The sequence below is a fragment of the Protopterus annectens genome, chromosome 5.part0, assembly GCF_019279795.1.
Source record: "Protopterus annectens isolate FY-2018-M chromosome 5.part0, PAN1.0, whole genome shotgun sequence".
Lineage (NCBI taxonomy): Eukaryota > Metazoa > Chordata > Ceratodontiformes > Protopteridae > Protopterus > Protopterus annectens.
In genome coordinates this window covers 683,463,809-683,480,084 of record NC_056735.1, presented here as the reverse complement: position 1 = coordinate 683,480,084, position 16,276 = coordinate 683,463,809, and the positions used below count along the sequence as shown (strand labels likewise).

Sequence of the window (16,276 nt, the reverse complement as noted above, 5' to 3'; positions counted from 1 at the left end):
ACACATGTACATACATCTGTGTGCATTGAAATGTGAAACACACACAGTTGCTGTTTAACGTGAAGTATGCATATGTTTTATGAATTATATTTTTCAAAATGTCACTTCTGTTTCTCCCTTGGAGGATTTTATTGTTTAGAAGTCTCACAGGATGTTGCATAAATGCAAATGAAAGCAAACATAAGAAAGTGAAACAGCTTCCCCCAACCCATTGCTTTATCTACTTTATTTTCCTCTAACAAATCTCTAGAGAGAGAGAAGGCTGTCAAATGCAATTCCTTATTTCCTCTAATTTGTCACTATCTTTTTACCAGCATTTTCGTTTATTTTTTTCTTTTTCCTTTCCTTGTAGTCTTTGCTCAAGCTTTTCTTTCTCTCTCATGTCCACCCCCCATTTGTTTTTGCTTGCAGATTATACTCAGGATTAAAAACGTTTTGATACCAGTAGTGTATGATTTATGGCTGTTAATGTTTGGATGCTTTTCCTGGCAATGACTACTCTTTTACAGATCTTTAGCATGTAAATGTACAGTGAAAAAAAAGGATATATGACTGGAAAATACTCGAGGATCTTTATCACAAAAACATAGCTCTTTTTGGCTGATACACTTCATTACAGCTGATAAAATAAATAGAACACTTCTTCCAATACAGTGCATAATTTATATCTTGCAAACTAGAAAAGCTTAGTTTGTAAGGTGTATGTTGTAACATGTACATGTGAGAAATATATGATTCTGCATTTTAATTCAGAAGCAAGAACTTTAAAAAACATTACTCCAAATTGACAGGTCTAACACAACCAAGTGCTGAATATTTAGCTCTGAATGCAGAAATGAGACGAATAGAAATTAACTTGAAACAACAGCTGGAGGAGCTGGACAATCACAAACAAATTCTGGAAAAGCAGTTGCAAAATGAGGTAATTCCTGACATATCTAACAAAATGTTTTCTGTAAATCTTCCATGCTTTGTATTGTAATTAATTATCTAGGTTCATTGTAATACTGTGTAATTTCCAAGTGTTTGACCTGTGAGGTTACTTTTAAATAGGTCCTTCATTTTTTTCAGTTTTTTTTTGCTCTGGTCATCATTTCTGATCATTAAGCTGTCTCTCATAGTTGCCGTGTTGACACATTTGCTATCCCTTGTTGAAGATTCTCACAAATTGCTTGTTATTGGAATCCTTCCTAGTATAATCAGCAATGGAATCGAGACTGGAAGACTGTTACCTCTTCAGTGTTTCCCAACCATCATTGTGTGTATCAGTTGTGCTATGTGCATTTCTTTTGTTTTGTACCTCAAAGTGTCAACATATCAGGTCTTATTGCTGCTTCTCTAGCATCAGGAATGTAAAATGCAGCTGTGAGCACAGGGAGACCGATAAGCAAAGAATTATGTTTTATTTGTCCTTTCTTGTTGAAGTCTACAGCCTTTGAAATAGTAGCAGCAGATCCCATGAAACATCACCACCAGAGAAGGCTATTCCTCCCCAGGCACACTGTTCCCAACTGTAGTTTAATGGTGGTGCTGAGCCACTTCCAGCAGAGCCATTTATAATAGGGTGAGTGGGTACAATTCTGCCTAAGTGTTCTGAAAGGTTTACCTTTACAAGGTCGCAAGTAAGATATGTGGCCAGGCAAATATCTGATCCACATGCTAGGAAACTGCACTTTCGAATGTTCAAAACAGCGAATTCTGGGAATGTTGAATGTTGTAAAAATACCTTACATTTCCGAATGTCTCCAAACACCATCATGCAGGGGGGGAAAGCCCCCCTGCACCCCCTGCTAATTTAATATACTAACTCTGAGTTCACACTACAGTGAAGTAAGGGGGAGTACATGTTTCGATACCCACTGTGGTGTGATCTGCACTTTGAATTGTCAAATTCATATGAGCGAATACACACTGGCATTCGCTCAGTTGTGAATTTGGCAATTCGGAGTCGACATTCCCAACTTTTGAAATCGTACTTTCGCACATCTGCCATCGCAGATGTGCGCTTCAACCAAATGAAGGTAAACCGTTTTGAAATGGTAAGCCATCACCACAGACGTGGCTGTTGAGGCAGTGTGGAGCATGATTGCATTTTCAAAGTAACATCTCCTTCCACCCTGTTAGATATTTCATCTAGAGGATATATTTAAAGGAGTACCCCATGAAATATGACGGTCACAAAAGGGGATTTTTTTTCTTTCCCCAGAAAGAACAGGAATCTTAGTCACTGCACCTGAAGGATCCCAAAATGTTTGTGTACAGAAAAGTTCAGAATGCTCATGATACAATCTCTTCTGTTGCTACACAAGTCATCTTTTTGCCCCCTTTTTCAAAGATGATGCCTGCCAGAATTCACCAGTGAGCCCTGAGATACCTCAATAATCCTGTCCTGAACCTACATGTCAGGTTGGAAAAACTTAAGATGCTTCCATGTGGGAGAACAACTCACTGATTAGGATTTAGTTAGCTTTCCTTTTTGTACTTTATCTATCTGTCCATTTTCAAGACAAGACCACTCTTAGATGGGCACTGTGACGCAAGTGAGATTTGTTTATAACCTCTCAGGTTTATATGGGGGGAACCTGAACTGTCTCCCATCAGACCAAAAAAGGCCGGTACCATTTTATAAGCCACCACCTGAATGAGATCATCTTAGTAAGCATCCCAGTGCTGACTCTTTTATCTCTTGAGCAATGAGTCCAGCATATCCTGGCAGACCTTCTGAGAAGTTGTCTACACCAATTTCTAATGCAGCAGCACAAGATGTATTGATTACAAATTGATCCCATAAATGAAAGCGTTTTTAGGAAGCTACTGAAATGCACAGATAGTGACTTAACATAAAATACATTGTTGAACTATTTAAAAAACTGTTAATGTTGGGCTATATATTTTCAGCTTTGTATATGATACAGCTTTAACATATTTTCTTTTTCTTTTTACCCAGTTGTTGGCTGAGTAATCACACTGGATACACCTGTCTCTTTTCAGGGGTGACCCAAAGAGTACTGTCTGGGTAAGTTACTTACTCAGACTCTCATAGCAGGCAAATGAAGGTAGAAGGATTCAAACCCTGTACCATGGACTTGAGAAGCAGCTCATTAATGTCTCAGATGATATATTGTGCCTCTAGCTTGTGCCAGGTATCAGAAAGTATATCCTGTCAGTTGGTATCCTCTTTCAGAGTGCAGTCTGAAATGGCTGCATGTGTATTTCTCCAGTTGTTATATATGCTATCTTGAATATCTAGATATTAATCTAGTGTTCCTTTACCTGTATAAATGGTTGCCGGAGCCCCACCCAGGCAATTCCTGGAAGTAACCTTAGTTTGGACCCTCCCATTAGTACTGTCCCTAAGTCACTGTAAATTAGAAGAAATCCTCCTTTTCCCTAGTTCAGAGGAAGCCCTTCATCATTGCAGAGTTAGATCCTCTCCAGTGTTGGTCACTTCTTTCCATGGAGAAGGATAAGGACATGACCATATTCTCCAGGGTGAAGATACAGTGCAGGGTGTAGGAGCATACTCCACCTGTGCCTGTTGTCCTTGATATTGTTGTTTGAACACCCTAGAATGTGGGTATCACAGTGGACTGTGAAATGTCACTGACTTCCAAATCCACTACTTTGTCATCGATATGTTGATGGTGTCAGACATTTGTCAGTAGGCCCTGGAGTGGTAGATAATTCCAGCTGTTCTGTTGGTGGACATTACAAATTGACATATGAATTGGTTTAAGATCCTTATAAAATATGTTGCACTTCTGGGTTTGGAATCTGACCTCATTTCTTAAACTATGCAATGTATAGGCCCTTGGGAGAAGAGACTCAGTTTCACTGAGTTGGAACTCAAAGCAATACTCCTGTCCTTAAAGGCCATGGTGAAAAAAAGGCTTTTGGGACCTCTTCTTATTTTGTTAGGCAGGGGATCCCTAACTTGCCATTTAATTAAGCAGGAGATCCTATGGTAGTGACCCCTGTGCAAGGAGGCAGTGCTCATATGGAATTGACTGATAGAATAGGGCTGCTTTGTCTCAGCTGTTCACATCCCTGGTGAAGTAGGATGAGCTGGTTGATGCATTGATCCGAGTCTCAAATACTTTCCTGGAACACAGGATTCAGAGGCCATGTCTGTTCAGGGTGTCTCAGTGGTGGGACCCTACAAGAGATTTATCTATTTGCCTCTCAGAATGTAGTCCTCCCCTCTCTTGCTCAGTGCAGTAGTACAGGATTTGGATTACAGTGTGTGTCTTCAAATTTTAATTGGAAATGCCATTCCTGTGCACCATCTTATTTTTCCTCATCATAAAGTTCACATAAAGAAAGAATAAATTTAATTTGTGTCACCCCTTGATGGTCAAAATGGTATGGCTTCAGATTCTAAGGGCTGCAGCAGTACTAGAGGCTTTCAAGTCCTAGCAAGGGATATTCCCTTAGGGCTTAGCTCTTGATTTTGCTTCTCTGACTCCACCAGATCTGACAGCAGGGGATTATGAGTGTTCAGATACATTATATGAGACTTTCTTTCAGAAGGCATACACTGCTATGTTGAAAAGGTTTTCAGTCTGGACTTAGCAGTACTCTGTGACTTTCCAATCAGTTTGAAAATGATTATGTCAGATTATTTGTGATTTGAATCTCGGTTATGAGTGAAAAATATGCATGTGTTGGCTATTTCTGTGCATCATGCCCATTCAAGCAGTTCCAGCACTTCCTCAAAGAGTGCACCATCTCTGTTTTCTTTTGAGGAGCACCTTCCTTCCATGGGGCCTAAACTTCATGGTAGACATACCTGTCTAAACATTTTGGCATAGCTGAAGTTTGTTTCTTGGAGACTGATTTTTCTGTTGACCATTGCCTCTACATTTTTCACCAATATGCTACAAGTCTAGGACTTCCAAGATGTCTGCACATTTGAGTAACAGCTTAATTTCAGCTCTCCCAGTGTGAAAAAAGAAACTCAGAAAAGAGAGCCAGTGAATTTGTCATTTTGGGTAAATTTCAGTTACTGACTAGTATGTGCACTGCCTGGATGCCAGAAAAGATGACGTTTAGAGAACATGAAAGAAAATCAACCGCTAATGGTGAGGAGAAATCACTAGCTGTGAAGAATCCTGCAACTGTTCAGCAAAAAGTAGTTCAAGCCCCAGCTTTGGTGTATGACATGACTTCCAGTAATCTAGAGAAATAAATAAGTCATATGTGCTCAGTGCTGATTAAAATAAATGGTACGCTAAAGGAGTTTAATCAACTCAAATAACAAAAGGCTGGAAAAATGGAAGAAACTTTAAATAGATATTCAAATGAGCTGATAAAACTGCAAAAATCAGAGGCCAAAATGAAGAAAATGCTGGCTGAGTTTGAGACTGCTCAAGAAGAAATGATTCAAAAAATGGTAGAATTAGAGTACAGAGTACATAGGGAAAATCTTAGATTTTCTGCTGTACCAGAGAAATTGGAAGAGGATCAGTGTGTGTTAATTTTATGAAAACAAATAAGCAACTAAACCAGTACTCCACAGCAGGAGTTGTTAATTGAAAAGGCACATTGTGCTCCAAATCTGGCCATGAGAAAGCAGCCAAGACCGCTAATAGTAAAGATGCAATCCTGTCATCAGAAAGAGTTGGTTCTCACAAAACGGGCAGAAGGAAAAAATACTAAAATTTTGGAGACAGAAGAGTGTTTGTGGAAAATGATTACTCGATGTACACCAGGCAGAGCAGGAGTAAATTATTCCAGCAGTCAGGGAATGTTGAGAGGCAGGTGTGAGATTCAAAATACTGTACCCAGCTGTCTTCAGAATATTTTTTTCCTGGAGGGTCCAAGTAATTTTTTGATGCAGAACATACTAAGGAGGAAATACAAAAGTTTGTCCAACAAAAAGTAGCTATCAAACAGAAGGGACCTCTGCTTCTTATTGTGATAGTAATGCTCATAGACTATGCTAGTGAAACATTTTTCAGTGTTCCAAAGGAAAATGCTTAAGAGACAGAGAAAATCACAGGAATTGACTAGAAGAGCAAGGAGTACATTGGAAATGAACCAGAGACTGGAATTCTGAGATGGAAAATCAACAGAAAGGAAACCAGTAACTTGGAAATTAACGAATAAATGTGTGATTACAAAGCATCAATCACAACTGTAAAATGTGACGAAAACCTGGAAATATTAGACTTTGTTGACTTTGTTAAACTTGTAGGGGACTCCAAAGCATATGCCTTACTTCATGTCCTTAATCTTTGGAAGAACATCAAGGAGAGGGGTAGAGGAAGAAAAGAGGTGACTGTAAGTAAAACAATTTTTGTTCTTAGTGGTATTTTTATAAAACATGACAAATAGTGCATGTTATATAGTAAACATTTTCAATTATTTTTGTGTGATATAGGGATAACAACAATAGGTTATAGGTAAACAAGTGCCCTTTTTTCCCTTTCTTTTTTCTTGTTTAGTTTTAAGAAATGTAATGTAAAAAGAGAAGAGATCCTGGACAAAATCATGTTTAAGAGAATAAGCTGTAATCTTAGGTTGCTGAGGTGAGAGACAGTTTGTAAACTTATACAGAGTATGATATAAGTACATTGATATGTATTTTTTTTGCTTTTGCGTAGAGGAATGCCTGGATTAAGGCCTTTGGCTTGATCTAACAAGAAGTTTAAAGTGGAAACACATAAATAGAAAAACACTGAGAGTAATGCAAAGTTTTCCTTCAGCAAATGTTCACAGTGCAACATGAGAAGAACATCTCAGGCAATTGTGTATCTGTTTCTTTGTTTTTTTGTGATGACAGTCAATTTAAACAGACTACTTTTCCCCAACAGCTAAAAGATATTTTTTTCTGAAAGCATTCAAGTTGTTTTCTACATCTGGGAAAAGAATAAAAGTAATATTAAATCAGACAGCACTTAGTATAAGTAAAACTATAGGCTGTACAGTGCGTCTTGGTGTGGATAACCTTCATTGTATGTCAGTTGAAGCCTGTGGGTGTAGCTGTCAATTTGGGACAAATGATGTCCTTCCATTTCAATGTTGTAGTATTCCTTATAATAGGGATATTCTGTCAAGGGCTGCCTGACATTTGGCTAGTATACCAAAGCCTTTAAGTTGCTTTAAGGTACGCCATACATCATATGTATACTCCTCTCATAACTCAGGTCATAAAGGTGGCATTCAGACATACCATCCTCAGAACTTCTATGCTGCCAGTCTGAACACCTGTTCCGTTGCTGGTTTGCCAAGCCATTGCAGATAAGCTTCCTGTTAGGGTTCATTATATCGTACCTTCTTTTCATATTTTATTGCTTGTGGAGTTTCATGTCATCCAAGAAGTGGTAAATGCCAATGTGGGAGACAGATTCTCCATAAAGACTGTCATGAGCAGTGCTTCTTTTGCTTCGGTGCTTCTTATTACCATACATCGTCTTCAGTCTGTCAGACTTTTGTTCCCAGAACCCTCCATAGTAGACTTTTTTCTTTGGCTTTGTATCTGGAGAACGAACATCTTAAGCTTATAGCTAAAGACAAATTGGATGGAACTTCCCACTCCAAGGAGCAGCCATCCATGAAGAAGGCCAAGAAATCTTGGCCTCTGCTGTACCGCTTCCACTGGATGTCTCATCTGAGGCGAGTGAAAGCCTGGCGGTTTGCCTGGCTCCTTTATTGGATTCTTTGCCGTGACCAGTTTAGAGGCCAGCGGGAATCTGACCTTAGGCACATCCTTGGAGGCTTTGCAGACATCCGCATCGAACGTTCAGGGGGAACAGCGGCTGATCATTTCCAAGGGGCCCAAGAGTGTTCCTCAAATTTTAGTCAGGGAAGAAGTTCCTACTGCAATTATTGAATGCTGTCTATGGTCGGAGCCTTCTACACTTCATAAGGTGGATGTCCCCTTAAAGAAAAAGCAGAAAACTAAACATATTACTCTAGCTCTTAAGGACCCATAGAGTGAATGGCAAAATTTCACTCGGGAGTTGTTTAATGCTTTGATGGCTTTAAAACCTCCTCAGTGTGTTTCTTTTCCTGCTCCTCCTTGATCCTGTACTCCCCTTAAAAGACCTAAGGAATAGAATTCCTTTGAGCAGGAGGCTGATTCAGATGAGGAATCCCTTGCCTACTCTCATATTCCCTCACCTTTAGATTATGGGTGTGAGGAAGAGGAATCTACTAGTCCTGTTACTCCTTTTGAGGAAATTTCTTTTGGAGACACAATCTCTAGAATGATGGAGTTTTTTAAATGGAATTGTGCTCAGGTTTTTGAAGTGCAAAAAAGGTATTATGAACTCCTGCAGATGGACTTTCCCAGGCCTTCTGCTGTACCTCCTGTTCTGGCTGCATTGTTGGATGCCTTTTCTAATGCTTATAAGGCTCCTGATTCCCAGGCCCCTGCTGTCAAGAAACCTGATAGATTTTATAGGGTGCCTGAGGACTGTAAATTTCTTTATAATTGCCCTTCTGCTGATCCTTCAGTGGTGTCTGTGTCTTCAGACAAGCCATCTCAACTGCTTCCTTCTCCTAAGTTATTGCCTTCTGCTAAAGATAGCAGAATCATGGAATGATTGGGGAAAAAGGTTTACACCTCTGCTACTTTAGCTTTTAGGGTTGTCAATTATCAGACCCATATGTCCAGGTGGGTCTACTTTAAAACACTGAATTACTATAATGTTGAACCACAAAACACTGAGACCATAACATCGAAAGTTCAGAACACTGAAAAGTTAGAACATCGGAATTACATAACAATGAAAATTTAAATCATTGAGTCTTATATCATCGCAAGTGTTAAGTGGTTATAGTTTAAAGTGTTAATTTTTGTGGTATCACAAGTTGTATTATGTAGTAAACAAACATGGCGGATGGTATGTTTTGCGGTTTAAGAGAAGTTCTCTGGTAGCATAGTAAAAGTTTATTGGATAACAGTTAAGCATTGTTGTGTTTGAGTGATGGATTTATTATTGTAAAAGAAGTCAGGTTAGTGTTGTGGAAAGTGATGGGATAAGTGAGTAGGGAGTACGTTTTTATTTTGGCTGTATGAACGTGTTGTCAGGAAAATAGAGGTACATGTTTGAGTTATTATTTGCATATTCTGTATGGAGATTGCAATACAGTGGGGAGTGGGAAATTTACCTTGTCTACACTGTAGCCCCACATGGGGGCATGCCCTCCTGTAGAAACGTTGAAACCAGTGTGTTTGTCGGTTTAGTTATGTTTGAAGTGGAGGGTGTTTTACTAATGTGTGCATTGTAACATTCGATGTTATGGAATGCCATGATTTAAATTTGCAGTGTTACGTAATTTCATTGTTCCTTCTAAGTTTTCAGTGTTCTAAACTTCCAACGTTATGGTCTCAATGTTTTGTGGTTTAGCATTATAGTAATTGTGTTTTGAAGTAGACCCATCCAGGTACATGTTTGCTCTTCTTTCCCAGGCCTGTCAGGTAATTTCTGATCTTCCAGACTCTGAAGGGAAGACTTCTGCTCTTTCCTTGTTAGGGGCTACCTCCCAGGTGGCTCGTCATTCCATCAAGTGTAGTTATGATGCAGCAGATGCTTCCTCTAGGGCTGCTGCCTTTGGGTCTGTGATGAGGAGATATTCTTGGCTTCGGCTTCAACCTTTATCTGATGATATTAAGGCTAAGTTGATGGATGCTCCTCTGGATAATAAAGACTTGTTTTGAAGTCCCTTCAGGATAAGGATAATGCTTTACAGGAACTTAAATATGTTTGTGTTTCTCCTGGACCTAAGTTTCATAGAAATTGCCCCAATAAGCCAGTCTTTGTTTCTAGGCAATCTCACCCTCCCCCAAGGGCAAGAAAGGTGGGAAGCAGGCTCCTCCTGCTAGAGCTACCCAGACTTCTGTGCCCTAGAAGTCTCCTTTCCATGATAAGTCAGGTACTCCTGACTATCCTATTCTTCCCAGCCACATTACTCTTTGTCATTGTCTTTCTCGATCTCTCCCCATTTAGTTAAACATTACTAAGGACTTCTGAGTTCTGTACATTATCTGCCAAGAGTATTTCATGGCGTGGAAATCTCTTCCCTCTTTTATGGGCATTCCTCAGCCTCCTCAGGAACAGCTGTCTTTCTTTCCAAGGGTGCTTCAGGATCTCTTGACTCAGGGTACCATTCAGGAAGTTCCAGTTTCCCTAAGGGGGAGGGTTTTTTACTCCAGAATGTTCCTAGTACCCAGGAAAGAGATGGTACTTGGAGACCAGTTTTAGACCTCACTCATCTAAATACATTTCTAAAGGTTCCTTCTTTTCGAATGTTGTCCCCTCAGACTTTGTTTCCTCTTTTGCTTCCTCAGGCTTACATGGTGTCTCTGGATCTCAAGGATGCTTATCTCCGTATCCCAATTCATCCCCTTTTCAGGAAGTGTTTACATTTCTCTGTTGCTTCCTGGGATCTTCAGTTCTCTGCTTTACCCTTTGGCCTTTCTACTGCCCCAAATACATTGCTCCTGTGATTGCTTTTTGTAGGCTGAGGGGAATGTAGATATTTTCCTACTTGGACGGACTCCTATTTCAGACATCCTCTCCAGTGGTCTTGTTGCAAAATCTAAACTTTGCAATCTTCCTCCTGCAGAGTCTCACTACAGATTTCAAAAAGTCCTTTCTGACTCCTCTGGATAATGTGTTTCTGGAGTGCAGGATCCAGACTATTGTTATGATGGTATCCTTGCCTTCTCCCAAGGCCCTAACTCTCATTTTCTTTTTTCAGTCCCTTCTTACTTTGACCTCAGTAATAGCAAGGGAATTTCTGAAAGTTCTGGGGTGCATGGCTTCCAATATTCCTATGCTCCCTTTTGCCAAACTCCACATGGGAAAACTTCAGTGGTTTCTAAAGTCAATTTGGCTTTTGCATTCTCATCCCCTCATTCTTTTAGTTTCTCTTCTTCCGTGTCTCAAGCAATAAATTCAGTGGCAGATTCAGCAGCTGACCCTTAATCCAGGGCGCCCTTTTCATCCACCTCCTTCCTCTCAAGAGCTGTATACAGAAGCCTCAGACATGTGATGAGGAGCAGCTTTTGGCCCCCTAAAGGTGCAAGGAGTATGGTCACCTCTTCAAAAGAAAGATCACATCAATGTCAAGGAGATGAGCTCATCTGCTGACTCTTCAATTCTTTCAGACTCTTTTCTCCACAGGACCTTACATGGTGTTTACAGACAATATCACAGTGATGTGGTATGTCAGCAAACAGGGGAGTACAAGGTCTTATCTTCTTTGGTGGGAACTAGCTGTCTGGTTCCAAGTGGCTCTTCAGGCAGTGTACATTTCTTCAGGTCAAAACATTGTGGCAGACTCTCTGAGCAGGTCCATAACTCACTCCCATGAATGGATGCTTCACAGGGATGTGTTTCTGGACATTGTCCACAGTGGGGTACTCCTCAAATGGATCGTTTTGGCTCCCTTCTGACCAGACAATGTTGTCTATTTTGTGCCAGAGTCCCAGGTCCTCTGGTTTGGAAGGCGGATGCCCTCTCTTTTTCTTAGAAGTGGATGTTTCTTTATGCTTTCCCTCCCCTTATTCCTGTTCAAAAAACAACAGGATGCTCCCAAAATCTTGTTGGTGACTCCCCTTTGGCTAAGACAGCATTGGTTCCTTCTTCTTCTTCTGCATTTAGCCAAGGGCAGTCATCACAAGTTACCTCAGAGGGTGGATCTACTCACACAAGGCATGGGATCTCTCATTCATCCCTATCTGTCCAGTCTTCAAGACATCCACATAGACACCCTTTTTCTGAAGATATACTTAGGTTCTTGCAGGAGGCCAGGAAACCCACTACTAGGAAGTCCTGCTTATCCAAATGGAAGAGGTTTTCTGTTTGGTGTCTTTCTTCTTACCTGGATTCACTTTCTGTATATTTTCCTTTCTTTCTCTCTTATCTGTGTGAATTGCTCAGTGCTGCGTTGGCTTATTTTTCTGTTAAGGCCTGCTTATCAGCTGTTTCTGCTTGTCTGCCTTTATTACCACCTTTAGCTTCTAGACATGAAGCTAAACAATTTCTTAAAGGAGTCCTTCATATTAGGTCTCCCAGGAAGCCTGTTCCTCCCCCCTGGGATCTTAATTTGTTTTAGAAAAATTGACCCAAGCTCCTTTTGAGCCTGCAGCCTCAGCCTCCCTGCAACATAACTTTTGGAAGACTGTACTTTTTTAGCCCATACTTCTGCCAGATGGGTGTCTGAGCTTCAAGCCCTTATGGCTTCTCCTCCTTTTTTGGTGTATTATAATGTCAGGGTGTCCCTTCATACTAATCCTTCTTTTATGCCCAAGGTAAGGAATGAGTTGTCTCTTAATCAGTCTACTCATTTCATTGAATCATAGGAGGTTACTAGACTAATGTCCCTAGGGCCCTTGCAAGCCTAGCCAAGTTTTACCTTTATTTCCACGATCAGCACCTATCACCCTTGTGCAAGAGGGACATAGGTGAACCCTTGGTGTGAACATATGGTTACCCATCCAGTCATCCAGATTGCGTTTGAAGAGGGCCAGTGAGGTGCTCTGCTTGACATGAAGCAGGAGTCTGTTCCAAAGATATGGTAACCTCTGGGAGACAAATCTGTCCCTTCAGCAGGTTCTGTTAATGTCAATTACCAGGTTAAGGCCATTAGAGCAAGTAATCCATGTACCATTTAACTTATGGATATGCAGCATTTCCAATAAAGGAAGGTCAAAGATGACCTTGTATGCAAGTTAGAGATTGCCTCTGAGCAGTCTGTATGAAACAGAATAAAGTGACAGTGACTTCAGATGATCTTCATAGGACAGATAATGAAGACCTTGAATTTTCATTGTGAGGAACCTTTGTGGTCTCTCCAGTTGCTGCAGGTGTTTGGAAAGGAACATACCAAAAGGGGCATTGTACTCAATTATTCGCCTGATGAGGGAAGAGTACAGGGAGGTTGTAACTTCTTTTTTTTCTGGAGGCAGTGCCCTTACTTATGAGATGAGCAATATAGAATGCCCTTATTACCACTGTGGAGGCATGGTGATCAAAGGTAAGGTTGCTGTCAACATATGTGCCCAGGTCTCTCACCACTGAATGTGCACTTAGAGTGTTGTTATTGATGTGGTAGTTAGCAAGAACGTCACCCTTACAAAATGGGATGATAATACATTTTTTGCATTGAGTTTAAGGTCATGACGTTGGCACCAGTCATTCATTTGTGTAAGACCCTCTTGTAGGGTATTGGCATTGTTTGGAGATTCGATGACCGCTCCCAGTTTGCAGTCATCAGCAAACTTTGTCAGCCACAATCCTTTAGTTTTAGCTTGCACTTCGGAGAAATAGATTCCAAATAGTAGAGATCCCAAGACTGACCCCTGTGGAGCATCACTGGTTACAGGTCTGCTGTTGAGGTGGATTCCTCTGTTTTGACTATATGGGTTCTATCAGTGAGCCAGATAGTGACTCATATAATGATATATAGGTTGATACCTAGCTGGGTGAGTTTGTCAATTATGCCTGAGTGGGGGATAGTGTCAAAAACCTTGGGTAAGTCTAGGTAGGCTATATGCACAGATTCCCCCTCATCAAGGGCATTGGTGACTGTCTTGAAGAAGTTGGTCACATTTTTCCCTTCTCAGCAATCTGCCAGTGCAAGGTGCTGCATATGTTGGATGTGCATAGACAACTCGGATTTTATTTGGATAAGACCAAGACTTTTCGTAAATCTGATCAGCTCTTTGTTTGCTTTCTTCCTTGGTCCTTGGGACTGGCTGTGTCCAAGCAAACTTTTTCTTCTTGGATTTCTAAAGCCATTTCTATTTGTTATTCTTTTCATGGTAAGAGCCTTCCTTCTTCTGGTAAGGCTTATTCTACTAGAGCTGTGGCTCCTTCTGGTGCTTGTTTCCAAGGGTTTGGATACTAACTCTATTCTTGAGGCAGCTACCTGGACTTCTGTGCATACATTTACCAAGCACTACAAGTTGAATGGAATTTCCAGAGCTAGAGCTGGTTTTGCTAAGGCCATCCTTCTTGGCTTCCTAGAAAGCTCTGCTGGTCCTTCCTCCTCTACCAGTCTCTTTCCTGAGCTTTGGTACTCTCCCTATTGTAATGAATACTGCAACAGTGAAATGTTGTAAATTCTTAACATAATGGCAGATGTCCTTCTCTTCACTTTTGTAGTATTCACTCCCTCCCTCCACCCTCTGGTCCATTTCTCTTCTGGATGTACTGATTACTTCTCTGTTCCTTGGACTGGTGTCCCTACTGGTGCTCTCTGTTCTGAGGATGTTACATCCGCTTGTCACCTTTATGGCCTGTGCTACGTGAAGAGCATACATGCGACATACGGCATACCTTAAAGCAACCTAAAGGCTTTGGTGTATTGGCCGGACGTCAGGCCTCCCTTGGCAGGGACCCCTATCATAATGAGTACTGCAACAGTGAAGAGAAGAGCATGTACCATTATGGTAAGATTTTACACAACTGTACCACATAGTTTTGTGTGTTTGTATTAAGTTAATAGGTTATGGGGGTGTTCTGTTTTTTTTTTTTTTTGTTTATTTGAGGGTTTTCATTAAAACAAGAAGTCTTGTAAGATGTAACAGTTTCGAATGCCTATGACAGGAAACAACTGTGTGAAAGATCAACTTGCCAAACGTTAGTGTATATATATATATATATGTAAAACACAAGCTGAAATTCGGCATTTAAAAAAAAAGTTGTTATACATAACAAGTGGGAATAATAACTCCTCATCATAATGACATCACTTTCCATATTATCTTTGAATGTTAATGGTCTCACACAGGTTTATACAAAAAAGAAAAAGTGAACTATATTAATAAATGCAGAGTGCAAATAGCTGTGCTACAGGAGACTCATTTGGAAAGGACTGAACATGTGAATTTGGTAAAGAAGGGATTTTGTGATGGTTATTCAATGGAATATCAGGGACAAAATGAAAGATGTGGATCCTAGAAGGGAAAATATAACAAAAGAGGGTAGATTTTTGAAGAAGTTTATGAAAGTATTTGGCATGGAAGATGTGAATTTAATACTATAAGTTCAGGGAAATTTACATATTATTCCTCAAGGTACAAAAACTGGGCTAGGCTAGACAGAAAGTATATTTTACAGGACCGTGTGCATTTAATTGAATGTTTTGATATTCATCTAATAACTATTTCAGGTTATGCACCAGTAATAACTAAAAAATGAGGCAGTGCTGCTTCCCCACCTATCTGTTAAACAGAGAGGAATTTAAGAAATGGGTAGTGGAAATTATTTGTGAGTTATTACGGAAGATGAAAATATAACTGGAGAGAAGGTTAAAATGAAAATGGAGTTTAAAAATAGGGTAGAAATAAAAGCAAAATGGAAATGGTTAAGAAGTAACAATAATTAATCTGTGGTGGTTAACCTTCTTTCCATTCATCACTGATGGGTTGTCGGTTCCGTCCTTGGAACCGAGGCAGCCTAATACCAAGCACTTGCCAGCCAAAAAAACTCTCGAGCTAAGCTTTTACCCATAGTGCCCTTCTCCCTGTTACCTCAGACCTTGTTTGCCGTGTAGCCGTAAAGCCGCGTCCAAGCCAAGCTTTCAGCTAAGTGTGAAATTTTGTGATATTTTCCTGGATATTGTGTCTACCTTTTATTCCTTGTTGGTATTTTTGATATTTCTTTACCTTTGAATCTATCTGTAGACCTATTTACCTTTCTGTTTTTACCTCTTTGGTAATCTTCAGTACCATTAGTGGTACTGCCTTTCTCCCTACCCTCGTGGTATTTCTTAAATATCATTGTTGGTATTTCTCCTCCTTCTTTCACCCTATCTCATATATCTATATAGATATAAATATAGAAAAACTCTTTGCCTTATTTCCCTTGGTTTCCTTCTAACTTGTTGTGTCTATATATATTCTTTTCATGTTGTCTGATAAAAAAGGCATGTCAGGGTTTAAGCATTGTGCTTCTTGTAAGGCAAAACTGTCCAACAGTGATTCCCATGATGACTGTGTTTATTGTCTGGGGGTGCTCCATCTTTCGATGCAACCCCCTTGTATGATTTGCTAAAGTTTTAGTCAGCGCACTTTGAATGAGTGCAAAAACAAACTGATTCTGAAGGGCCTCCTTAAGACGCCCTTTTCAAAGGCCCTTTCTGCGATAGAGGTCTCGTCCCCTCCTACAAAAGAAAAGAAAAGGTCCCACTCTGTTCCTTCTTCACCCCCGGGTGACCAGGGCAAGTCTGTAAAGTCTAAAGTACCAAAATTGCCTTCAGAGCATAAGTCCGCCTCATCGGCGCCGATCTCTTCCACTCTGACTATGATTGTTCCTTT

At 40.3% G+C, this 16,276-nt stretch overlaps 1 protein-coding gene across 1 annotated transcript in view; it reads left to right on the top strand.

Moving 5' to 3' along the window:
- The window catches only part of OFD1 (OFD1 centriole and centriolar satellite protein), a 1,865,993-nt gene that overhangs the window by 826,342 nt on the left and 1,023,375 nt on the right, over nucleotides 1–16,276 (top strand). The window contains exon 16 of the mRNA XM_044072530.1: nucleotides 792–922. Coding sequence (XP_043928465.1) covers nucleotides 792–922 — 131 coding nt within the window. The remainder of the gene's footprint in view (nucleotides 1–791; nucleotides 923–16,276) is intronic.